Here is a 27,693-nt window from a genome sequence, read left to right on the forward strand (position 1 = left end):
CACCATTCCCGGAAAAACGAGGACACAGATTCCTGGCCTCTTATGTGACCAGCATCCGGTCAGGCTACGTGAAGCTTCAGCTCCTGCATCCTGATCAAAGGAGCACCCGTTACAATGGTTGCTGTGGTAATCCCAGCCTGCGATGCCGGTCCAAGTCCCATGGGCGGTACTGACATGCCCTGTGAAAGGTTCAATGTGCCGTTGCAACAGCGTTTAAACGCCGGCAACAGCACCGCAACTCGCACCCTTCGCTACCGACCACAGCCTATTTTTCGCATAAATTTGCTTGGAGCAAGCAATCTTAGGCGAATCCAGGCTGCCGTAAAGTGCGCCACTGCTGCGATGACTTGCACATAGATTATCAAGGGGGGTGTGGGCCGCACCCGGGTGTCACGTGCCGAGGGGTGACACCAAAGTACCGACTCCTCCTCAGTGACAGGAGCCGGGTGCTGCACTGTAGCATTACATGCAGCACTTGGCTCCTGACACAGTGAGGGAGCTGGCACTGCACATAGAGTGGTCCCCGAAGGCAGTCCGCACCTCCGGAACCCCCGCAGGTGACTAAAATGGGGGTTCAGGCCACGCCCTCTACACAAGAGACCACACCCCCTACACACAAGGCAACGTCTGACTTACTGTACTATACCAGGATTCCGCATCGGGTGTCAATCAGGTGAGTGACGCCACTGCTTAAAGCTGAATTAATGAAGCTTGTAGTATGGTCCACTCTGAGGATATATATCCTCCAATACAGAATTTACCACAGTCTGGAATACAGCCCAGCACCAAAGAGACTCAGTGTAGTATTAGAATAACTTTATAATAAAAATGTATGGATCAAGAACACTTACAATATAAAAACGTATGAATTATTATTTATTTTTACACCACTTTACTTGTCCAAATGATCTATTTTCTTCTACTCTAATTTAGATTTTTTTAATCTTTCAATTAAGTCTAAGCCTTTATATCTTGAGGTTTTTTTCACTGCATTCATTCACTTCTAAGGAAGCTGCAAGATGCCATGAAATGCGCACAGTCTACTCTTTTCAGTCAGCTTTTTTATATTTATTTTTATGCTTTAGTTTTCGATTTATTTGATATTATGCCTGGTGTTATTTTTACTGATGCTGTAATTTAAAAAGATATTATAATCTTACAAATTATCAATTTACTGTCTGTATTTATTTAAAACGTTTTATATATTTTTTTATTACGTTTGTCCATGATACATTTTTTTTGTATATTCATGCCACTTATAAATAAATATTATTTGACCCTAACCGGATCTCCTGTTACAAATCGCACTGCTACAGCTACTGGGTCACTTACCTGGTTCCTTGCTCCATGATCCAGTTCTGTGACAGACTCCCTCCAGCTGCAGTTTCTTCTCACCTCCTGCAGTCTTCCTGACTTTCACGTACAACATTCCCTCCAGTGCTTGCTGCTAGGCGCAGCCATGACAGTCTGACCGGATCTACACCAAGGAGACCAGTATGCGGTCACATGACGCCTGCAGCCAATCCCTGACAAGCCAAGGGTGAATAAGGATTCTGCGTGCACATAGCACTTGCTAGTGCAATGTTGTCTTCAGCCCAGCTGTAGAAACATTAGAGAGAGCTCCTGTGGATATTCTATCCTACTGAGTGACTCATGAGCAGATTTCCATCTCGCTGCACCCCTGGCTCAGGTATCTGGTTCCATTCCGGAGATCCTGTACCATTGGTTCTAGTCTGATATCCGGTACCATTGACTTCAATCCAATGTCCTGTTCCATCGGCTCCAGTCGAATATCCTGTTACATTGGTCCAGTCCAACAAGCAGTACCATCGGTTTCAGTCCGATAACCAGTACCATCGGCTCCAGTCCAATAACCATTACCACTGGTTCCATCCCGGTGATCCAGCTCTCCGGTCGCATTCTGGTTCCATTCTGGTGCTTCAGCATCCAGTGCTAACCTGGCTGCTGTACTACCAGCATCCTTATTCATCAGCAACCGTAATTCACCTTCCAGTTATACTCCAACCAGTTCCAACCAGGTCCTATGAGTAGAAACTACATCAGACCAGCCAGTTTCCAGACATCAACTCCAGAACCCACTACTGACAGAGATTAAGGTCCGGACCCACAGACAAATCCAAACACAACAGTGACACCGTCATTGCACTAAGGGCAGGGCCGGCCCTAGCCAATTTGATGCCCTAGGCAAGATTTTGGCTTGTGCCCCCTAGCACCACCACTAGTTCTGCCTCTAACCCAGCACCCCACTCCCAGCAGCACAGATCATAGCAGCTGCCAGCAACACCCATCACATGCACCCGCAGCAATCCTCATCCAGCACTCCTCACCCAGCACAGCGCCCCTCACCCAGCAGCACAGATCACAGCTGCAGCACCGATCACCCCTCACCGGCTGCTAAGCTGACTTAGTAAAAAAAAACTTACTCTTGAGAGCTGCCAGACTACCTCTGAAGCCATGAGTATGCCCGCCCCTGGAGTTGTTTCCCCAGCTCCTAGTTATTCCTGTGCATGGTGGCTGGCAAATACATTGCCCCCACAGGAAAAACACACTGTCCCAAACAGGGAAAAAATCAAACACATTGCCCCAAACAGGAAAAACACACTGCCCCAAACAGGAAAATAAACACATTGCCTCAAACAGGAAAATAATCACATTGCCCCCACAGGAAAAACACACTGCCCCAAACAGGGAAAAAATCAAACACATTGCCCCAAACAGGAAAATAAACACATTGCCCCCACAGGAAAAACACACTGCCCCAAACAGGGAAAAAATCAAACACATTGCCCCAAACAGGAAAAACACACTGCCCCAAACAGGAAAATAAACACATTGCCTCAAACAGGAAAATAATCACATTGCCCCCAACAGGAAAATAAACACATTGCCTCAAACAGGAAAATAATCACATTGCCCCCACAGGAAAAACACACTGCCCCAAACAGGGAAAAAATCAAACACATTGCCCCAAACAGGAAAAACACACTGCCCCAAACAGGAAAATAAACACATTGCCTCAAACAGGAAAATAATCACATTGCCCCCACAGGAAAAACACACTGCCCCAAACAGGGAAAAAATCAAACACATTGCCCCAAACAGGAAAATAAACACATTGCCCCCACAGGAAAAACACACTGCCCCAAACAGGGAAAAAATCAAACACATTGCCCCCACAGGAAAAACACACTGCCCCAAACAGGAAAATAAACACATTGCCCCCACAGGAAAAACACACTGCCCCAAACAGGGAAAAAAATCAAACACATTGCCCCAAACAGGAAAATAAACACATTGCCCCAAACAGGAAAATAAACACATTGCCCCAAACAGGAAAATAAACACATTGCCCCAAACAGGAAAATAAATACATTGCCCCAAACAGGAAAATAAATACATTGCCCCAAACAGGAAAATAAATACATTGCCCCAAACAGGGAAAATAAACACATTGCCCCAAACAGGAAAATAAATACATTGCCCCAAACAGGGAAAATAAACACATTGCCCCAAACAGGAAAATAAATACATTGCCCCAAACAGGGAAAAATTCAAACATATTGTCCGTCATCCATTATCCACTGACAGAGGCCCCCATTAAACAATGAAGCATAACCCCTTTAGCGATCACTGAAGGGGTTATGCCTCCCTTTCTGGATTTAATAAACAATGGTAATCTAAGATTACCACTCTTTGTCAAGCATCGCTTTAGCCCTCTTTTAGATGAAGAGAGCGATGCGCTCCCCATTGCTGGCAATGGAGATCCGGAGGTGCCTTTCCGGCTTCAGCGAAGCCTTCCAGGTGCTGCCGGGTCCCCGTCATGCACATGCGCAGACAGACCATTGTGCACATGCATTACACCAGCTCACCGGTGAGTGGAGAACCCCGCCGATGAGTGGGACTTCGTGGGACCTCGCCGGAGGGGTAAGTATTGATAAAACCAGTGGCATTTTTGTTTGTATCACAGTGATACTAAATGAAAATTGCCGCTAATATTTTCATTCATTATTAAATGTGGCTCAGAGTGTTGTTATATTTGGTAGGAGAGCCGGACAAAAGAGGATTGTAAAATATATATATTATATATATATATATATATATATATATACATACACATATATATACATGTACACACATATACTGCATGTATATGTATATATATATATATATATATTTATACACACACGTGTGTACATATACATATATATATTTTTACACATATGTGTGTCGTATGTATTCCATATATATATATATATATCTAGATATCTGTAGACATATATGCTCACACACAATTGCAATTTACTGTACTGTAAATGTATAATTTACCAGCAGCAGGACGGGCAGTCAGGTCACAGGGCTGGTTTGGCTGTGTGCTGGGCTTTTCTTTTTTAGCGCCGGGGACTGTCACAAAACGTCAGATCCCCGTCGGCAACTGCAGGAGCAGAGCGGACACACTCAGAGAGGCAGCGCCGGGGGAGAGATGACCAGAGGTGAGTGGAGACGGAGAGACCTACTAAACCCGTCCCGACTTCTTTTCCCTCTTCATTACGGCCCGCGCGGCAGCTGCCAGTGCCGGCGTACTATGAATCAGTCTGACTCACTGTCAGTGTCAGACTGGGGTTTGAAGGGCCCACCAGAGAATGCAATCATAGGGGCCCACTAAGGGGTGTGGTCAACCACCAGAGAGGAGTGGCCAGTTATTATAGGAGCGTCAAAGTATGGTATATAAAAGGGACACCTGGAGTGTTCTAAATTATATAAGAGGCACATGGAGGGGTTTGATACCATATAAATGGCATACAGAAAATATGTAATATAGTTTTATAAACTTTATAGGTAATAAATAGGTCATATAGGTATATAGTAAAAAAAAAAAAAAATGTAGGTGACTGCACCAGAGCACCAGACTTAGGGGCCTATTCATCATCGTTAAATGGGCCGGTAACCATGCGGAAGCATTATTTATCATCAGGGGTCCGATAGGACCCCCTGATAATCAACAAACTCTGAAAACTGAACACCTTCAGACAGCGCTTGCTCTTGTAGCCCCGCTCCTTCCTATGGGAAGGAGATCCAGGAATGCAAAAGGAATCCGAGCAGATCCCTCCGCCGCCTTGTCACGGACTCCCCGGTGGCAGTGCGCATGCGTGACCTCGTGTAATGCATGCATAGCCAGGCCGACGGGGGGGGGAGGCAAGTAACGCAATTACATCTGTAGCTGTGATACTACCCGAGGAGACAGCTGCTTTTCGGAGCAGCTGTCCCCACACCAGAGCAATGATGAATTGCCCCAGTGTAAACTATCCCCCGCTGCGAGATCAGTACGGCCTCCGATGATGAATAGGCCCCTTAGACACTGAGGACTACTGTATGAACTATAGGCTATAAATTAACACTGGTTCATGATATCATTATTGGACCATAGAAGATAAATGACAACTTGGCAAGTGTTGATACCAGCACATAAATAAGCATTAACCAGTCACATAGTATTGTTTGTCTTTTTTAAGTATGTTTCATAATAATATGTATAAGTAAAAAATTATTATTTTTGATTATTATTACAATCTGTTCACATTATGTGAATTGGTTGTCTCTAAGGAGCTGCATACGAGTTTGCGAAAGCGAACCCGCATTATAAAATTTGCGCACATCCAGGCAAAGTGCACATGAGAAATGCGAGATTCACTTAGCAATGGCAAATCATGGGACTCGCCTCAAGGTCACATGACTATTCTACAAAAGGTGATCTGGGAGAAATGCATTAACAAAAATGGGAAAATCATTGGGGGCATCAGAACAGTTACAACTGAGATAGCAGGACCATATAGAAGGTTAGAGGGCTTGATTCAGCACGGATCGCAATTGCGATCGCAGCTGTGTAATCGCACACAATGAAGCTGCGAAAATATGCTAATATCTGCCAGGACTCAGCCAGCATAGAGACACCCACTGCTGCTTTCTCACATTCGTAATACCTCGTAGTCCTACGTATATATCGGTAACATTGAGGGACTTCGGCCTGTCACACACAATTACAGCAAATCTGACCCGTCAGAGAAAGTCTTGGTGCACGCAATGAGTACTCAAGCTGCGTATGCAATTGCAGTGGCTAATTTATACACACCCATGAAACCACTCCCACAACTCCCAAACGCTCACTCCCTGTCACTCACTCTGCATCTAATACGCATGAGCAATGGCTAACAATCGATTGAACTGCGTACGCATTTGCAATTGCGGTCCGTGTTGAATCAGGTAGAGACCATAAGGACAGTATTGAGGGTTCTTATATGTTGTCAAGTGGATGATTTATATATTTTTTTATTAGTAGTGGAAAAAAATAATCGTGAGCAAGTGTTTTTCAGATATTTTCTCATACTGTATATCCCAGTGTCCCTATTTCAAAAACATAGTTTTTTTTAACTCCCAAATAATTATTGCACATGATATATATGAAGTATATTTAGGGGTCTAGTTACTAAGCAGTGTTAGGAGACAGAGTAAAAAGTGATAAGTCTGTGATAAGGTGCCAGCCAATCAGCTCCCAACTGTCGTTTTTCAAACACAGCCTGTGAGATGACAGTTGGGAGCTGATTGGCTTATCACAGACATCACTTTTTACTCTGTCTCCTAACACTGCTTAGTAAATAGACCCCTTAATGTTTAAACAAATGACAAAGTGTAGGATAGTTAATAAAGATATGGGTTGGGTATGGGATGCCGGAGCTTGGGATCCTGGCGGTCAGAATCCGGACGCCGTCATCTTGGCAGGGTTAGGATATCGACACTTGTTGAGAAGTAATTTCTGACTCAGTTATTATTGAGAGCTATATGTGTACACTTACCTTTCCACCTGCACTCAGACCGGTGTGATTGTGGCGTTCGCTGTGTTACCTCTCGTGGCCTCTGGCAGTCTAGCTGAGTTCATGTGTGGAAAGTGCTCACTGCAGAAACCGGGGCTGCCAGTCTCCTGAAAAGGCAGCCGATGGTTCTGTAAGCCCCTGAGAATGGGGGCAGGAGAGGGGGAGGTTTAGGAATACTGGAACAGTGTGCCCACTGCTGCCCTAACTACCACAATCATTACATACCAGCCCACTCCCTGGCACCCCCTTAGCCACTGCTACTCTAACTACCCCCACCATTACTTAGCACTTACTAGCCCACTTCCTGGAATCTCTACCTACTGCTGCCCTATCTACCCCCATCATTACATACCAGCCCACCACCCTACTCACTGCTACCCTAACTACCCCATCATTACATACTGTACCAGCTCACCCCCTACTCACTGCTACCCTAACTACCCCCATCATTACATATCAGCCACACAGCCCTACTCACTGCTACCCTAACTACCCCCATCATTACATACTGTACCAGCTCACCCCCTACTCACTGCTACCCTAACTACCCCCATCATTACATACCAGTCACACACCCCTACTCGCTGCTACCCTAACTACCCCCATCATTACATAATAGCACACTCCCTGGCACTCTCCTAACCTCTAATAGCCCCATCATTACATACTAGCCCAGCCCCTGGTACCTCTTACCCACTGCTGCCCTAACTAGCCCCATCATTACATACCAGACCATCCTCCTCTTTCCAACAAGCAACTACTAACCTTAATGCCATTGAATCTGCTGGGTGTGCGGCATTCTTCCTCCCCACTGAGTCCTCAGAGTGTCGGGCCAAGCTACTCTCTGTCCGTACATGGAGCAGCCTGCAGCAGCCTAGGCTCCTCCCCATGCTGATGTCATCACTGGAATCAGTGTGTGTAGGTGCTGTCAATCACACTTGGGTTCAGCAACCTGCCCCCCCCCCCTTCCTCCTCCTCCCACTGCCGCATCGAGCTAGGACAGTCACAGCGGAGCTTAGAAGGGAGAAGCCTGTGATAGGCTCCTCCCCCGTGACGTCACTACTGATTCCGAAAGAAGGAATCAGTGGCATTAGAAATAGAAACCCTGCAGTTTATTACATGATACTGCCTGCCGTCTGCCGCGCACAGCCCGCCCCCGCACACCTCCCGCTGCACAGCTGCTGATCACCTTCCAGCAAGTGATAAAAAATGGTGCCGGTTAGAGGGACTAAGCCACGCCCTCCCACAAAAGTGGGCGTGGCTATACATCACTGGGGCCCACCGGAGAATTCCCCGAATCCCCGGCAGCCCACTGTTTGTACCTGACTGTTGGGGGCGGATGCAGGCCCCTTCATAGTGGCAGCCCAGCCATGGTGCTAGGTACCGGCTGCTGCTAGTTCCACCGGACCAGCGTCCATTTAAGTTGCTGTCCCTGCCAAATACCTCCGCCGGCCCTAGAAATGCCCCTAACCATTTCAAATGCCCCTAGGCATTTGCCTATGTTGCCTATGCCTAGGGCCGGCTCTGACTAAGGGGCCTATTCATGATGTTAATTATCAGGGTCCGTTCGGACCCGATAACATTCTAATCCGCCGCGGCCACTGGAGCAATTCAGCATTGCTCCGGCGTGGTGGCAGCTGGTGTTTTTCGGAGCAGTGAATCTTCTATCGAAGCAGTGACGGCGGTGCACATGTACAACCTACAGGTCACGCATACGCACAAGAGCCCCGACGTCCGGTGGAAGGAGCCAGATAGGGGCGGAGGGATGCAAAAGGATCCCTTCTCGCAACCCGGCCCTTCTTCCCATAGGGAAGAACGGGTTGCGAACTTCAAGTGGGGGTATTCGCCATCTGAAGATGGCGAATGCCCCTGCAGTCAAGCTCCGAAAAAATAATATTTTCAGAGCTTGATGAATTCTGTCCCCATACTATTGTATGGGGACAGCGGGCCATTCCGCAATGGAAGGTAAGTAGGAGATATCTGTGATATCTCCTGCTTCACCTTCTTAATGAATGGCCCGAATACCTAATTTTCACAATTGCAGGTGAAACTGTGCTTTTTCACTTGCTTTTGTGACAATTAAGTGATGATGATTAGGTCCTTTAATCACTTATTTGATGGTTTTAAGGTGCTATCCAATTGAATAATAACTATAAAAATGTTACCTCTCCAGATATATACACTAGCTCTGCTTATATGGGTAGGTCTAATCACAGTATAATTTCATAGACAAAGTTATTTAAATATTAACAATTATGCCTTACCCTCTTCTAGCGCCAGAAAATCCTTCTTTACAGGGGCTAGGTGCAGCCATAGAGAAGGAATGCCCCAGTCCTCGACTCACCCTGCTGCTTTGCAGCAAAGTATATTTAAGGCAACTTTTATCGGGTGGCTGTAGCCATGCCCACAGGTTTTGGCCACTCCCCATCTAACACCTGTGCCAGTTGTATGTCGCAGCAGCCCTGATTTTTATTTTTCAGGTAGGACTCCAATACTATAAATAAAATATCGGGAATAATGGACTGCCTTGTATTATAGCATATAGATGGGAGGAGGGTGGTTTGAATTAATTATCATTCACATAAACAGTGTCAATATAAGGCTTCAATTCAGGCCATAATAGCGGGTCAATACTAATCACTTCAAAGGTCAGCATTAAATATCTATTCTCTCAATCTGCTGCTTTAGTCATAACTCCATTGGATACTCAAGAAAGCATTACACCTATAATGCTCCACTTCTTATTTTATATGAACTTCCATTCAATTTGTTTAGTCGGATTACTAGTTTTACTTCTATCATCATTTTATCAGAGACAGCCCAAGCATGCGTATTGAGTTCCAAGTGTATATTTATCAGAATTGGTACATTCCAAATGATAGCTTACACTAAAGGGTCTATGTACTATGCCTTGGATGGAGATAAAGTGAACGGAGATAAAGTCCCAATCAATCAGCTCCTAACTGTCATTTTTCAAACATAGCCTGTGACATGGAAGTTAGGAATTGGTTGGGGACGTTATCTCCATCCACTTTATCTCCATCAAGGCTTAGTAAATAGACCTTACAGCCTGTAAAGTGACAGGAGCTGACTGGCTGGTACTTTATATCATCCACTTTATATCTGTATTTATCAGCTTAATATCTCAGAGTGCAGGTCCATATTGTAAACATCATAGAAGTAAAGATAACCACTTCCCCTAATTATTTACTTTTTGTCAATAGCCACTTCCATGTTAGATGTATTGGGAGTTTTAGCAGATGCCTTTAGTTTTAATACATCCCTAATCATACCAAAGGAGGTTAGTTTTCTTTTTACGCCTCACATTTTCTTTGCCACTTGTACATGCCTTGATTTTACAATCAGTTATCTAATTGAAGTGCGACTGCAGTCTATGGGGGGTATCCAATTAGCTCCGAAAAAAATTTTGGCCGTAAAAAAATGAGTTTTTTCACCGATCAGATATTTTTTGCAGATTTTTTTTTATCATGCTAACCAATTAAACCCTGTTTATTACAGCCAAAAATTTTCTGTTTTCTCTCGAAAATACATAGGATCCGCGAAAAGTCATGGACCTGTGTATTTTCTCTGCCACGATTGGGATAAAAACACCTTCTTATTGGGGATTTGGTTTCGCCTACCTTAGGCAGGCGAAACAAAATCCGTGATGAGTGCTGGCTTCGGGGCTAATTGGATAGCCCCGGACGAGGTATTTAGCCACGGTAATTTACCGCGGCTAATTGGCTACCCCACTATGTCCTTTCTAATACACTTCTATCCACCACCTGAGTTTCTTATCAGCCCACATTCCCCATGGTTAATAAACCTACTGTAATATAGTAGTAAATCACATCAAGGTCTAAACTAATATTACTTATCTATATATTTATATTACGATAGGGTCCTAACAAAATCTAGTAGTCACATGTTATGTAGAGTTAGCATCAACTCGTACAATATTTCAAAGTAATGTTTTCTCCATGCTCTTTAGCAAGCTACAGTATGCATCCCATCCCTCAGTTACCTGATTGCAGCAGAGGTGCTGATAGATCTCTTAGGCCTGATTCTGAGTCAACCGCAAAATGACCACAACATCTGATGAAAAAAGTGCACGCAACTAAAGTGAAGATCTGCAGCTATTCACAGTCATACGCCAATAGAAAAACAACATGTCCATTGAAGCATTGCAGTGTGCACTCTCATAAACGGTTTCCATTCCATCTAGACAAGACTTTCCTTTGTCAAACCTGATTTTTATTTGTTTGAGATTCTCTAACGACTCCTTTAACCACTACTGAAGAAAATGTTATCCTATTACTTATATACTGTAGTGCAGGTAGATGTACAGACAGTGTGGGTTCCTGATCACTGCCCTGCTGTTCTTGGCCTGTTTACTGTCTATCCTGACTGGTACTCAATATGACTTTACTGATGGTCATGATTCTGCTTGGTTACTAGTTACTCTATTGATTGTTGTCTGCTCTGACAGGCTTTTTTGTCCTTTGTATTGCCATTGTCTCAGAGCCTTTATTACAATGCACTTCAAACACTGTATGCACAAGAACTGAGAGCAACTAAATCCTTATGAGCATGTTTGGCTGTATGGGGAGGAGAGCTGCTTCAAATCTTAAGCTGGCCACACACTAGACCAACTTACATCCAACCAGCCAACTTGTTGATTGGTTGGAATGAAAATCTGGTAACGTATGGGAGTAAATAATGATCAGCAATTTGCTCCTAAATGCCAGAAAACAGATGAAAATGGTAATTCAGACAAGTTTTTTAAATGTTTGATCTAAACTATTTGTTCAAACAACAGTTTTGGTCCATTTTCCAGTGTTTGGGAGCAAATTGCTGATTGTATTCCTTACCAGATTTTCATTCCAACCAATCAACTAGTTGGCTGGTTGGACAGATAATCTTTAGATGTGTGGCCAGTTTAAGAGATGTATTCTTTTGACTTAGGGATCATTTACCTTCTTCTTCCACAAATATCTGGCAGCCAAACTGAACTCACTGATCAGTCCCTGGGCCTGTACTTGAGGTGTTATGGTTCAGATCTGGAAGATGTTTGGTTTGACTATCTGTCATGGGCAGAAATTACTTAGAATAAATATTCATATAATTCTCAGAGCATCCTCCTGTGTTCCTGAAGTTGTACACATACTGTACCACTTGGTGCCTGAAACGATCATGGAAAGGTTCACTCTTACACTCTTCTTTTACACAGATGTTTCTCTATTTAAGAGATTGATGATCAATGACATAGGGATTCCTGTAAGTTTAAAGCTGGAGATCCACAAGAAATACCAGATTGCGGCAACCCTCTGGAACGTTAGGGTTCGATGCATCAGATCCTAAAAAAAAATGAAAAAGGTGAAGTCTACTATTAACCCTGTTTTAGAATGTAATAATAATTGGCTTGGCGTCACTCCATATAACCTCTTATCTTGAATAAACAGACATATTTTGCTCCTTTTAATCATTATAAAAAACAAACATTGTTTTGCATATCTTTATGCAGTAGAACAAGTTATTTCATAATTTTAATATATAGTTTCAGTATTATTATATTAAAATATTATTCTAGAAGAGTCACCAATCGGTTCTTTATAAAACAACATCTAAGTTTGTTGGGAAAACTAAGAATTAGTAGAGAAATTGTCAATTTATCTATCACATTACAAAACGCTGCTTACTGCTTTGTCATGAAGGGCAGTAAACCTGTCAGTCATGAAATGGTAAAAGTAGATGACATTACAAAATGCTTTTTGGTGCCGTAACCAAACCAGCGCTCTCCTTTTTTCCTTTTGTACATTGATCTTTTTTTTTTGGTCAAATTTTTTTAAGTTACACACTGAAAGCTTTTCATGTCACCACACCCGGTAGTGCATTCTACATCTCCTTGGTGAAAGTCCACAACAACCAATGAACAAATCAGAGTTATTGCAGGGTAAGGTACAGTCTATGTGACTAACCTTATCGGGCTAGCAAACCCTTCCCAATAAGCATTTATGACATGGGTTATTAAGGAATCTACATGTCATGAATGGATTGCCTGCTACCCGCATAGTTCTTTTTATATGATATATTATTTACATTATAGATGGACAAGAAACCTCTGGAATTCCATAGCTTATGTAACAAAATTCCTTTGTAATCTTATGTTGCTATCAAATGTGTTATCTATATAATAAGCGAGAAAGCGTGTGTGTGTGTGTGTGTGTGTGTCTGTTTGTCCTTTATGCATGGTCAGAGTTTTGTACCTGGCTCCACCAAATTTGGCATGGTATGTAGTTTGACCAGAAGGTATTTGGCTATGTTTGAAGTTCATCAGGGCCATGGAGCTCTACATTGTGCCCTCCAAGTAGGCCGTGGAGTCTCTGATCTGAAATTCCATGCATTGTAATGATTTATGTTGGCTGGCAGTTGCAGAGTTAGGGGGAGGGATATAAATTATTTGACATTTTTAATTGCAGGTATTTTTCCAGACAGGTCTGAAACTTTCCAAGATTTATACAACTACCAACACACCTTAGAACACCAGCTGGCAGGTAGGACATAAATTGTCTTGGCCTTGGTTATTATATGCCCTCAGCGTGATGAAAATGAGGACATGGCTCGTGGTTTTGGCACTCCCTGTGAGGCCACGTCCCTTGCTATGCGGACATACCCACTTTTCCAGAAACTTGCGTGCCTTCGGGGCACGCAAACAACCACCCGCCCCACACCTTCCCCTGTCGCGGTGCCCCCTGTCAGTTTGTTCTGGATCCGCCACTGCTATTGGCTGTGGCATTAGCATAAGGACATAAAGAGATGTGTCCACCTCTGCATCCGGATAAATTTAGTACAAATATTGTACAAAAAATGAGAATGAAGATAAGAAACACAGTCGCATGGCACTAATTAATGACATTGAAATGATGAATGATACAATAGTCAGAATAAGCATTGATGACATACTGTATAGATCAGTTCACAATAACAAAGATAACAAGGGGTTAGCATCAAAGTATATAACAAGTATCAATATAACAATAAAGACTTAGGGGGAGATGTATCAAACAGTGTAAAGAGTGGAGAAGTGGACCAGTGGAGACATTGCCCATAGCAATCAATCAGTTTCTACTATGATTTTATAGACTGTACTTGATAAATGCTATCTCAATGCTGATATGTTGCTATGGGCAATTTCTTTACCGCTTGATACATATCCCCCTTAACTCTTAGCATGTAACAACTTGAACATGTGGGTGTGCTTTACTTCCTGCTATGGATCCAGCTTCATTAGTGCGCTTTCACAGAGATAGGACCACGCATGTACAAATGAATAGAGAGGGATCTTAAAAAAAAAAAAAAAAAAAAAAAGCAAATTGTAGCCCATAGGCTACAATGATGTTAGCTAACAGGGCCAAGTTTTTTAGAGATTGAGTGTGACCAGCCCATGATATAATAGCACTTAACAAGCTATAGATTGCCTCATACAAGGTTATAATAACATAAGCAGCCAGGAAAAGGTTAAACAGTGCATAATAAATATACGTACATACATAATATAACCAGTAGGCACACACTCTCCCACCTCATGGTAAGACAGGGTTGGGATCCCGGCGGTCGGGATCCTGCCGGTCAAAATACCGACAACGGCATCCAGACAGTCAGAATCCCGACACTACAAGGTAAGGTCCCTAAAGCTAACCTTTATCCCTACCCCTAACTTCCTCCCCTAGCGCCTGAACCTAACCCCCCTCCCTGCACCCTAAAACAAACCCTCACCCTTTAGTGCCCAACCCCACCCTTCCCCTAACACTTACCTTCGAGATGCCGGCGGTCAGGATACTGGAACCGGGATCCCGACGAGGTCGGGATTCCGGCGCCGGTATTTTGACCGTTGGCATCCCACATGTCGGGATGCTGACACATGTGTCTTCTTGCTGGCAGCTGCTCTCTGGTTTCTCTGGTTTGATGAGCTGATTAAGCTCTCAGATCCACACACACAGCAGACTTGGTAGGAGAAGTTTCTGCCACTGGGCATATGCAGCAGCTCCGTTCCGTCCATTATACTGCATGTTATGGCTGCAGCGCTAGAAAAATTCTATTATAGCATTCTGCGATTGTGGTCATGGGTTTCTGGGCGGGATGTAGTTATGAGACCGGTGGCCGCGATGCCCAACAAGGGACCCAAGATAGGCGTTGAAATACCAATGCCTATCTTAATCCCGATGCAGGAATCCAGAAGGACGCCAGCCCCAACGAGGTAAGTCCGGGGCGCCCTTATCTGTTAGCCGCGGGGGCGGTGGCTAGATTTAGGTAGTATAGCAGAGTTAGCGTTATGTTTCGTGGGGGGTTAGGGTTAGGCACCCTTAGGAGGGAGGGTTAGGCATCACTGGGGGGGTGGGGGTTAGGCACTAAGGGGAGAGGGTTAGATTTAGGCATGAAGGGGGGAGACTTACATTTAGGCACTAAGGGAGGGTTAGGGTTTGGGGGAGAAGGGGGGAGGGGAATTATACTTATCCGACTCCTGCCGGTATAAAAAACAACGGGATGCTGCTGACAGTATTTTGACAGGAGGCATCCCGACAGCCGGCATTACATGCCGATTCCTTCTGAGCAACTAAAACCTCCCCGAGTTTGCCTATGAAATGGACGCAATAAACTAAAATGCAGCAACCCAATCACATTTTAATACTTAATATATAAATCCCACAATATGAATACAGTAATCTTTAAAAAAAAATAAAAATAAACATAAATAGTAATGCTGGGCATATACTGCCAGATAAAATGTCTGCCAGACCGACAGACATTTTATCTGGCCGGCTGCCAGCCGCAGATGTCGCCGGCATACACTGTGAGAGAAATCTCACAGTGTATAGCCCGACATCCGCGCTCCGCCCCAGGGGGAGGAGACATTTCCCTGTTCCTTCCATAGGAAGGAACACAGGAAATGTCTGTCTGTCGGCTGCGCTGGGCATACACTGCCCGATGCGGCCGATAGTTTACCGGGTAATATCGCCTCGGACGGGCATGCTGGACAATCCAGCATGCCCGACCGACCAATATTTAACCCTCGGTCGCCCCCCCCACGCTACAATTATCGCGGCGATCCGCCGATATCGGGCGGATCGTCCCGATAATTGTAGCGTGTATGGCCAGCATAAGATGTCAGGCAAATAGGTGTGTGGCAGGAAAATTTCTTATGAAACAAAAACATATAAACATTTACTTGTGAACTGAATGACTGTGAATTGTGTATAGAATGCTTTTATAGCCTTATGGTGCGTACACACTGGGCGATTAAAGTGGACGACTGAACGATAACGATATCGTTATCGTTCAGTCGTCCACTTTATCGTCCATTTTTAACACAAAAAAGATGAACGATGACGACGCGCGTTCCCGCGGGTCGTTCGTCATCCTCGTTCATCGGGCTGACATGCAGGCCAACCTGACGACCTCATCAGGTTGCTGCATGTCAGGGAATGGGTGAGAGAGCCCGGCGCTGAACGATATCGCTAATGATATCGTTCAGCGGCTGTGCTCAATGTCATGAACGACATTGAGCACAGCCTGCCGGGGACACACTAGACGATATTGCTCAGGGAGCATATCGTCTAGTGTGTATGCACCTTTAGAAGTATATGTAACAAGGGGAGAATATTCTTGGTGTTATGGAATTTTAAATACAACAGTTATTTGTCAATGATAAGTAGAATATGCTCTCGGCTTGCTATGTAATTTTAAATCCAGAAACTGACTTGAATATTTTATCATTCATCTTGTAGCAAAGGCCAAGTTCAACTACACTGCAAGTGAACCTTTATCTGGCTTTAAAAAGCAGTGATAATAAATGGAATGTGCTTTCAGCACACTCACAATTTAGAGAACTATGAATACAGGTAAAGAAACTGTGGACTTAATAAAATATAAAAGAATATAATGTTCAGATGCTGTATATCACTACAGGTCCGAATCAATGACTAAATTATTCATGTATATTCTATAAATAGTTGTATTTTTTGTTATTCTGAATGTCCCAAATTGCTTCAAATGGCAGGAAATTCTGAGGTCCATCTTAGCCTACTAAAAGCCATAGGGAACCGTGCGTTAGGTTAACCTGGTATTGGTCCTCCAAATCCCATTGAAATGTACGCTTTGGCTAAATAAGAAAGTTAGCAAGACCAACCATGAGGGCCAGATCACTTACTAGCTGACCTAGGTAACCCCAAATACCCTTTTGTTTTAAGTATTACAACATTAAGGTCCCAACTGGTCCGATATGAAGATGTATGAATGATGGAAAAACATGGGGACCCAGAGACCTGCTCTTGGAACCATTGCTGTACTTCCTGATGAAAGACCTCTCCCTCTGGATTATGGGCTGCACCAAAGATCAGTAATTTATTATTTCCTTCTGCCTTCATTCCCCTCTGCTCTCTTATCCTCTCATCTTAACTCCTCTGCTTCTATACCCCCCCCCCCACTCCACCCCTCCCTTCCACACATGACTGCTTAGATTTTAATTATTGGTAAATGTCTTGTGTGGGGGTTGTACTTTGGGGACTTTTTGTATGTGGAAGCTAGTGTTAAGTGTTATTAAATGTTTAGTGGAAAGGGGTTATTATTATATGGGGCTAGTGGATATTTATTAATGTGATGTCATAGCTCTTTATTAATGTGAGGTATGGGATTGGTTTCTGTTATGTGGTGGTTCTTTATTAAATGTGGGGGCTATTAATGTACTATGAGGCCAGCATGGCCTGTTACTGCAATAGGGGACCTATTAAATTTGGGATTATAATATTATGTTGGAGCCTATTTCTTAAATGTGAATGCCATTAAATTGATGCTGGTGGAAAGTAAGGGTTTTTTGGTGGGATTTAGGCTTTTTTTTTTTTTTCATTAAATTTGACTGCTATTACTTAAATGGAACGTGGTTTGGTAGAGCATGGGGTAGCATGCTTTAATATCCTGAAAAAAAAAATCCTGGTTATTATTGAGTTCATCATCATATGAGCCCAAGACTTAATGCTGCACATAAATGGAGTAAGTTTGCTAACCTTTGTTGTGCTTCCAGAGCACTCTGTCTCCCTTCCTTAAGCATATGAAACTGTAGTTGATATCGGGAGTGAGAAGTCTCCTACTACTTTAGTTGCTGAATATCTTGCTGGGGCAAGCAATCATTTTCTAGGAGGACCCCAGACTGAGGATGCCATTGGATTACTACCACTGCAGGCGGTTCACAGAGCTCTATCAGTATCTTGGCTGCCTGCAGACTCAGTTGGTCATTTGTTAGGTCCGTTGGCGCCATCTGGTGACAGCTGTGGAGGTGGATGTTCGCCAAGCACCAGGGACTGGAGAAGCTCTTTTTACATTAGACTACAGTTTTGTTAAATATGTGAATGATAACACCTGAACACTACTGATAAAATAAAATTACTTAGTGCCAAATTAAATAAAAATGTGTAATTTACATTCAGTGACGTGTATTGTGTCTTCTTCTCAAATTCTTCATTGTGAAGGTATACATGGTAGTGTAATAAAATCAAAACAATTTACCAAACCCCAAAAGCATTCATAAAATTCCAAAAGAATGTGTATATAAAGCTCCTTAGTTCCAGAAGATACTAAGATCACACCACACAGAAGGGATTCTTTGCCTAAATACTGTAGCCTTACTTCAAGTAGGCAAAGGGTAACCCTTTCAATCAACTTTAGGAGGTTCTTCTGTTTGAAAAGCTCATCTGTGAAAGAGTGGGTGAGGCAGAGAAACACATTGGAGGTTTTTCCTTTGAAGTGGCAAATGGTTTTGGTGGAGTTGCAGATGGCTATGTTAAAACAACAGCTTTCAGATATAGGGGTCTGTGTCCATCATAATAATGTTACATTTGTTGATCCTACTGTGAAGAAGGTATTAATACAGAGGGCTTCTTCAAGCAGTGGCTGACCAAGCAATTTTGTAAACAGATCAGTATGCAGTAGGCATGAGCTTAAAGTGCTACAGCAGCAACTGCCTTAAGACACTCCTGCACAATCTATTTTTTTTGCCAAGATTCTGCTCAAGAACATACTGTAGGTGCATTTCTATCTAGGTGAGGGGTCACATGGATTTCAACAACCAACGTATGAAAGTTTCCATGCTTATCCGTTGATTTCCAAAATGTAGAGCTCAGTTAATATACTGTGGCTCCAAGTGCCTTATGCCATTCCCTGCCAGGCTTTGTGTGGTGGCTAAGCTAACACATGCTGCAGTCTGGTTGGACCGAACTGTACTTGGCAAAGATCATTGACAATGATATTAATCTACTTTCCAAAGCAATATATATATATATATCATAAGAGAGAAAGTGTGTGTGTCAGTTTGTCCTTTATGCATGGCCAGAGTTTTGTACCTAGTTCCACCAAATTTGATCAAATGATCATATCAATAGATCCCTGGTACTGTCACAGGACACTGACATCACTTGCTTGGTAGAAACACAAAATGTTAGTATTTGGGATACTGTCTATGATATGTTAATATAGACCTAGTGACAGAAGAACTTAAAACAAATCTCAATCTTGGAGGAAATAAATTATCTTAAAATACAAATATTTGTACCCCTTACAATCCTCCCTCATCAACTTATTGACTAGTGTCTTTGAAAATATAGATGGGTCTCCTCACTGGTCTGTAAAACTAGAACACTCACACATGTATCCCCCATACATGTGTGAGTGTTCTAGTTTTACACTCCAGAACTCTAAAGCTAATGGGGGCTCAGGCCTCCCAGAATTTTGTATTATATTGCCTCTCAAATTAGCCATTCACTTGAATGGCTCAGTGATCTGCCTGAGGATCTACTTAGAAATACTCTGGGTGAGCAGACGGATCCAACATCCAGGGACTTTTGCCAGCTTTTCTTATTCACCACAATTCAAGATAAGTTGCTCCCAACATCTAGAACCCTCTCGTTTGCTGCACAGCCCATAATTTACTAGGTGGGGTTGGCTTGGCTTAGAGCCTGACACTAATTCAATACTCAACTCCTGGAACTACACAAAATTACAGTATAGTCAGTGGTTTAGGGTTGATGTTCTTATTATTGGCCAGCTGTTTGATGTTCCACAATTAAAATTCTTTGCAGTTTAAGGATTAATTTCAGATTCCCAATACATTGTTCTACAGATACCTCCTATTGCAATAAGCTGTTAAGGCTTAAATTGGCAGGATCCCTTCACAGCTATCCGATTTTCCCCTTAAGGCAATCCATGTGCACAGTGGCACTTATAAATCTATTTGCTGCTCTATTTTATGCTTTACTCGAGCATAGGTCTTGCCAGAAGGTTTAGAAACCCTCTGATCTAAATAGGTATCTGATTTGGGCAATTGCTAGAAACAGGATGGTACCTGAGGCTTTTTGTTTAGGGAACTAGATAGGCTCTAGTCTTTGCGACTATGGGCCACGCAAAAGTATTTGTATGGAGGAAGAGGGGAGTCCACAAGTATCATTTAATATGGACTTCTTAGTACAAAGGTCCTAATGTCAAGATGTGGAAAGATGTAACTGATAAAGCACTTCAATACTTACATAGAGATCATAGGCCCAGCATAATTAACCATCTTACAGTTCCCACACGGATCCTGGGGTGTAAGGCTGGTCCGGTGACAGCCACCCACTGTCTAGCGTCTCTTGACTAGGCGAAATCCAGCAATCTGGCTCCCTGTCCAGCTGCAAATGTAAATTACGGGAGCTTCAGAAAGCAGTACCGCACACCTTTAGATAATGTCCGCTTTGCCGTGACACGATCAATCCAACTTGAGGCAATATAGTATTCAAGGAGCGGATGGGTAGTAATCATAAATCACTACCGCGTTTCTCCATCATTTGACGGTTTTCTCAAAGGGTTAGTATAACAGAGTCTAAAACGAAAGTGTCTTAAATACCCCTCTTTGCTCCAAGGACCAATCCGGATCACCATAATATTTGAATAAGGATTAGGTAATCAGTCTCACATGATTAATATGGTGCACCTAAGACAACAATTAGAATCTTAAATATGTATCCAGTATATCATTAAAAAAACTCATAATAATCACATAATAATTAGAACCTTGTGGACAACTTGAGTACAGATGTGACAAGATATAATGTCTCTAAAAAAACAATAAAAACCCCAAAGGTTTATTTAATACAATAAGAAACATCGCTCACAGATTACTGGAAGAGGACAAATTCATCTAGATTTCACCCACAAATCATAGAGCCTCAATGACTCACCAGAACAGCCGCACACAAAACCCAAAAGCCCGGGTTCAACTCCCAACACAGATCAATAGTATCCAAGTTTTCTTTTTATCCGAATATATAATATACAGCACACTAAGAAGAAATAAATCTATCAAAAACTTTAATTAAAGAAACACAATTATAGTGTGAATTATTAATAAACAGGTAACTTAAAAACTACAAGGACTTACGCTGGGTACACACTGACAGATACATTGGCCATTCAATTGATCGGCCACTTTTATCTGCTGCCCAACGGGCAGTGTGTACCCGCGATATGTCAGTGAACGACGCCGTTCACCGACATATCGCATTGGCTGTGCTGCACAGCCGATGGACAGATATGTCTGCTTATTGCGGTTAAGGATATCAATTGACCGTAGTTTCTATTTTGTCTGAATTTATAAGTGGACACAATCATCTAAAAAACTGGTGGAACACAATTTCATTATCAGCACTTGGGTAGTTTATTGTATACAGTTTATTGTTGGACATATCTGTCCAACGGCAAGTGTGTACGGGTGGTCTGCAGACCACCCGTACACACACAGCAGCAGCCCCGGGGAGAGGGGGCGGGACACGCCCCCAACATGCCCACCGGCCACCGAGTGCACAAGTACATGATGGCCGTTCAGTGTGTATGAACGACCATGATCTGCAGATATATCTGTCAGGTGTGTACCAACCTTAATGACTACATCTTGCCAAACCTTGACCTTGCTGCTACAAGCTGCTTGCAATTTTTTGCTACAATTGTTTGCAGACTACAGAGACATTTTTTTCAAGCTTAAGACCAGCTTGTTGTTGCTACAAGCTGCCTGCATAACTTGCTACAATTGTTTACCAACTACAGAGACATTTCATCAAGCCATAAGATCAGCTTATTGCAGTTAAGGATATCAATTGACCGTAGTTTCTCTTTTGTCTGAATTTATAAGTGGACCAATCATCTAAAAAACTAGTGGAACACAATTTCATTATCAGCGCTTGGGTAGTTTATTGTATACAGTATGTTTATTATTCACTATACTGTATGTGATTTTTATAATTTGTTTTGTATCCAGTAGATATGTTAGTGGGTAGCTGCTTTAGGCATATATTTATTTATTTTTTTCTTCTACATGCAAACTATAAGTATTTGTATTCTAAGGATTTTCTCTTTTTATTCTAAATCATCATGTACCAAATAATATTCATTCTTATTTCACTCAATGGCATGTTCTCTAAGGCTATTGCATCCTTTATTCTCCCTGCAGCTCACCCCTATGTACACATTGCAGCCTCAATAATCTGCTCCCCTCTTGTGAACACACACGAGCTATTTACTTATCTTTCTAAATTGACCATAACATCCGCAACCTGTCGCCATAAAAAAAAACTTTCATACAAAACCCAGAACTATATTTATATCTCTCTCCTTCTACTTCTATTAGCTGGTGACATATCACCAAATCCAGGCCCTACCCACCTGCCCTACTCACAACGGAATATAAATCCAGCAAACCTTTCAAATAACCTCAATCTTCTGGCATTAACAGAAACATGGCTCACAATCAGACACTTCCTCCCCTGCAGCGCTCTCACATGGTGGTCTACACTTCACACACACCTCCAGGCCTGGTAATAGTAAAGGAGGTGAAGTAGGAATACTACTGTCCCAATCTTTTACATACAGTTATTCCACAGGTACCATCCCTTACATTTACATCATTTGAAGTACATTCTATTAGGACTTTCACTCCTTTCTCTCTGCACATTGCTGCTATCTATCGTCAACCTGGACCGCCCAATCAATTTCTGGAACATTTTTCTGCCTGGCTCCCTCACTTCTTATCCTCTGACATCTCCACCATTATTATGGGGGATTTCAATATCCCCATTGACAGTCCACAATCCCCTCATGCCTCCAAACTTCTCTCCTTAACATCCTCTCTTGGCCTCCCCCAATGGACTGACTCCTCTACTCATCAAGATGGCCACTGCCTTGATCTTGTATTTACCAGTCTATGCTCAGTCGCTGATTTCACTGATTCTCCTTTCCCTCTCTCAGATCATAACCTTATCACCTGCACACTCTCCTCCATTACTTCAACTTCAATGCCAAGCAGATCAACCAAACCTCCTCAAACGCGCAGAAATATTAATGCTATTAATTTTGAACAACTATCCACCTATCTGCAACAATCACTCTTGCCTATTTCTAATTTCACTTCTCCTGAGACTGCTGTATCACACCTGAGCCAGACCCTAGAACTAGCCCTTGATGAAGTAGCTCCAGCTACCCATCACATTCCGGTTAGACTTAGATGTCAACCGTGGCATTCCAAATTCACAAGACACCTACAAAAAATCTCACGTAAAGTAGAACGTCAGTGGCGAAAGTCTCATACTCCAAGTGACTTCCTCACATATAAGACAATCTACCACTCTTATCGTAATGCACTGGATAATGCCAAACAGACATATTTCCAATCTGTTATCTCTGCCCAAGCCTCTAACCCCAAGTGACTTTTTAATACATTTAAATCACTTCTTACCCCTCCGTCACCCAACCCACCTGCTACTATTAGTGCACAAGATCTCTCTTCCTATTTCAAGAACAAAATTGATCATATCCAAAATGAAATGGTATGCACTTCCTCAGCCAGGGTCTTGTTCAATTCTCTACCTGAACCCAGTGGCACATTCTCATCATTTGACCGACACTAATGAAGAAGCTACACTCTTCTCATCCTCCTACTCTACTACCTTTCCTCTTGATCCTATACCCTCACAAATCAGTAAAGCTTTGTTTCCTGTGCTCATTCCACACTTACCTAAAACCTGTAATCTTTCTTTCTCTACTGGTATCTTTCCATCACTGTTCAAGCATGCAGTGACCACTCCCATTTTGAAAAAACAAAATTCTGACCCTAACTCTCTAACAAATTACCGTTCTATCTCCCAGCTACCTTGCCCTTCCAAGCTACTGGAGAGACTTGTCTACACTCGCCTCACACACTTTAAACACCCACAACTTATTGGATCCACTTCAGTCAAGCTTTCGTTCCCAACACTCCACTGAGACAGCACTGACTAAGGTAGTAAATGATCTGGTCACTGCCAAGGCTAAAGGCCATTATTCACTTCTAATTCTTCTAGATCTCTCTGCTGCCTTTGACACTGTTGACCATTCTCTTCTCATACAAACACTACAATCCCTAGGTCTTCAAGACACAGCCCTTTCTTGGTTCTCATCCTACCTATCTAATCGCTCTTTCACTGTTCGCTTTTCTGATTCTACCTCCACTTCGTTGCCTCTATCAGTTGGAGTACCACAAGGTTTAGTATTAGGTCCTCTGCTTTTCTCAATATATACCACCTCTCTTGGCAAACTAATCAGCTCTTTTGGTTTTCAATATCATTTGTATGCGGATGATACTCAAATCTACCTATCCTCCCCAGATTTGTCACCATCTGTGCTGGTCCGTGTCACTAAATGTCTCTCTGCCATTTCATCTTGGATGTCATCTCGCCACCTCAAACTTAGTATATCCAAAACAGAATTAATTATATTCCCACCAGCCAATAGTAGTTACCAAGCTGATATCTCTACTACTGTTGACAACTCGACAATCAACCCCACCTCACAAGCTCGCTGCCTAGGTGTCATCCTTGACTCTGAACTGTCCTTTGTTCCCCACATTCAATCTGTCTCTAAATCCTGTTACATACATCTAAAAAACATAGCCAAAATTCGACCATATCTTACGCAAGACACTGCAAAAACTCTTATACACACACTCATAATTTCCCGCATTGATTATTGCAATAGTCTCCTTATTGGTCTTCCCAAAAACAGGCTCTCCCCACTACAATCTATTTTGAATGCAGCTGCGAGGTTGATCTTTCTCACCAAACGTTCAGTGTCTGCTGATCCACTCTGTCAGTCCCTCCATTGGCTGCCGGTCTTCTACCGTATTCAATTTAAAATACTTACACTCACACATAAAGCTATTAACCAAACCACACCAACATACATCTCTTCACTTATCTCAAAATATCTTCCAACCCGACATCTCCGCTCTGCACAAGATCTGCGTCTCTCATCCCTGCGCATTACTTGTTCCCATGCACGGTTACAGGACTTTTTTCGGGCTGCACCCACCCTGTGGAATGCTCTCCCACGCACAATAAGACTTTCCACTAGTTTCCAAACATTCAAGCGTTTTCTGAAAACTCACCTCTTCAGACAAGGTTATCAGATTGCAGGGCTGCCCACCTAACCTTTTATAGCTCCCTATCCAACTCTCTTCTTATAGTAAACACCTATCACATCTTCTCTGTCTTCAATTTAACATCCTCCTAACCCTAGGCCAACTTTCCAGTGTGATTGCAGATGTTCTTGGTGGGCTGTATAATCCAATCGGGCTGGAACAATTTGCAATATGTAGCACCTATCCTTGCGTATCAACACCTATTTCCCTATAGATGGTAAGCTTGCGAGCAGGGCCCTCTTACCCTTATGTAGGTCTGTCTTTTACAACCTAGTATAATGTTAATTCAAATTGTAAAGCGCGACGGAAATTGTTGAGCTATATAAGAAACTGATATAGATATATATATATATATATATATATATATATATTATAGGACAACTTGATATTTTATTGTGCCTAGGTTTTTCTTTTTCAATCTTTATACTTGTGCGCTGTACACCCTGGCCCTGGGGAGAGGTATGCAGGGAGACTGGACCCGAATCTCCTGAGACTTGTAGCTTTAGAATAGCCCGAAGTAATGGCTGCTGAGCGTCTCATATAGGAAGGGTGGGTAGGAGCAGCTCAGAGGCGGGAAACCTCATGAGGGATCACGCTCCAGGCTAGGGGAGAGGGTACCAGGGGAGAGCCTACCTCCCCGCTGCTGTATCAACCACCGGGTGCCGCTAGCCGCAATATGGTCCCTGACGCCAGACTTAACTGCCCCGATGGCCTACTGGGGGTGCGGACGAACCAGACGCCCCACTAGATTGTCCTCTGGCTGGTCTCCACAACCGGAGGTAAGGACTGCATAAACAAGCGATTCCCTGCAAGTGGGGAATCGCCTTACCTGTCTTCCCCGTTTGTCTGGCTGCAGTCATGGGATCCAGTGGTGCGGCTAGCCGAGCTCCACTGGCGCCCGCCGTAAATCACAGGACCGCTCACCGATGTTACGGCACCGGCGGAGGTAGACGGAGCAGTAGTGCAGGTGCCCATCAGAATGTCTAGCACGGCTTGCTCTGACGAAAAGAGAGAAAATAAACTCAAAAATAAAGCTTGGGGCTACCGAAGCAGTCCCCGTCTAGGGGTGCGACCGATCCTGCCGAGCACCAAATGAAAAAACTCTCTGCCTGTGGCTGGAGTATATGTGGAGGAGAACCAATGCTCCTGGGAGCTAAAGCTTTGACTGTTTGGTGCCCGGATCACTCCAACCACATACACCCCCATGGTATCCCTGAGAATCCCTACGGATCCTGAAGGAGAAATATCCTTACCAAGAGGCAATGTGTTTTACTTAATGAGCATCCCATACCCTTTTTGGCATAGCCAGGGCCTGTTCACAAACATAATTGTGGTGCTTTGGTGGACATCTTTCAAATGCATTTACCAACATGATTGATAATTCAACCTATTTCAACTACTTGATAATGAGGTATTGCACCCATTTTCATGACATTCAATATAGTTGAGTGCGAGGTCAGCATGATCATCATTTATTAATACACGGCATCAATTTTACACAGGGCTGCAAAGAGAATATACGTCATTCATATCAGTCTCGCCTCATTGGAGCTTACAGCCTACATTCCCTAACATACAAGCGGACATAGGCCCTCATTCAGAGCCGTACGCTCTGAGCAGAGCGAACGCTCTGAATGAGGGCCGTCCTCCATAACTATGGAGCATCCTCCTGGACGCTCGTATAGCTGTGGGTCACCACCCACAGCCTATACGAGCGTGCAGTTTGATGGCCGCGATGGTCTTGACCATCGCGACCATCGAAACTGCGAGCCGGAGCCTGCGGTTGAGGTTTTCAACCGCAAGGCCCGGAGTGATTTGGGCTCTATCAGAGCCCAAATCACTCAAACTGACATCACTAGTGGGCTTCTGACGGTAGGCGTTCCCTTAGGAACGCCCCCGTCAGGGAGGCACGCCCACCAAAGGGGGCGTGCTGTCAATCAACATCGACAGCACGCCCCCTTTGATCAATCACAACGAGCGAAGGAAAGTCCTTCGCTCGTCGCGTCTGGCGCATGCGCACGACGGAGCTCCCTCCGTCGTGCGCATGCTCAGTGCAGAACATCGACCCACTTGCGAGCGGTCAGCCGCTCGCGAGTGGGTCTGAATCAGGCCCATAAACCCTAGGATTAATTTAGTCAGGAACCAAATAACCAGTATGTTTTGGAGAGTGGGCGAAAACCAGAACACACAGCGGAAACCCACACAAACACTAGAGAACATACACACTCCACACAGACTGATCTCAGGACCTAAATACTGTGAGCCAGTAATGCACCAGAC

The 27,693-nt window shown here is 43.4% G+C and overlaps 2 protein-coding genes across 5 annotated transcripts in view; both read right to left on the minus strand.

The window, feature by feature from the left end:
- The window catches only part of MYO1A (myosin IA), a 141,659-nt gene extending 130,129 nt beyond the window's left edge, over positions 1-11,530 (minus strand). For 3 of the 4 annotated variants that reach the window (XM_088473197.1, XM_088473194.1, XM_088473198.1), the window contains exon 1: positions 6,870-7,297. The gene's annotated coding sequence lies outside the window, so the exon portion shown is untranslated. Of the gene's footprint in view, positions 1-6,869; positions 7,298-10,911 lie in introns of those variants that run through there. The other variant, XM_088473196.1, reaches the window with a different exon arrangement.
- Positions 11,531-11,757: 227 nt separating this feature from the next.
- NEMP1 (nuclear envelope integral membrane protein 1) overlaps positions 11,758-27,693 on the minus strand; it is a 69,838-nt gene continuing 53,902 nt past the window's right edge. The window contains exon 9 of the mRNA XM_088473201.1: positions 11,758-12,244. Within this exon, the coding sequence (XP_088329327.1) occupies positions 12,238-12,244 (7 nt within the window). The 3' untranslated portion in view covers positions 11,758-12,237. The remainder of the gene's footprint in view (positions 12,245-27,693) is intronic.

The sequence above is a fragment of the Taudactylus pleione genome, unplaced genomic scaffold (genome assembly GCF_031769625.1).
Source record: "Taudactylus pleione unplaced genomic scaffold, aTauple2 ptg000130l, whole genome shotgun sequence".
Taxonomy (NCBI): Eukaryota; Metazoa; Chordata; class Amphibia; order Anura; family Myobatrachidae; genus Taudactylus; species Taudactylus pleione.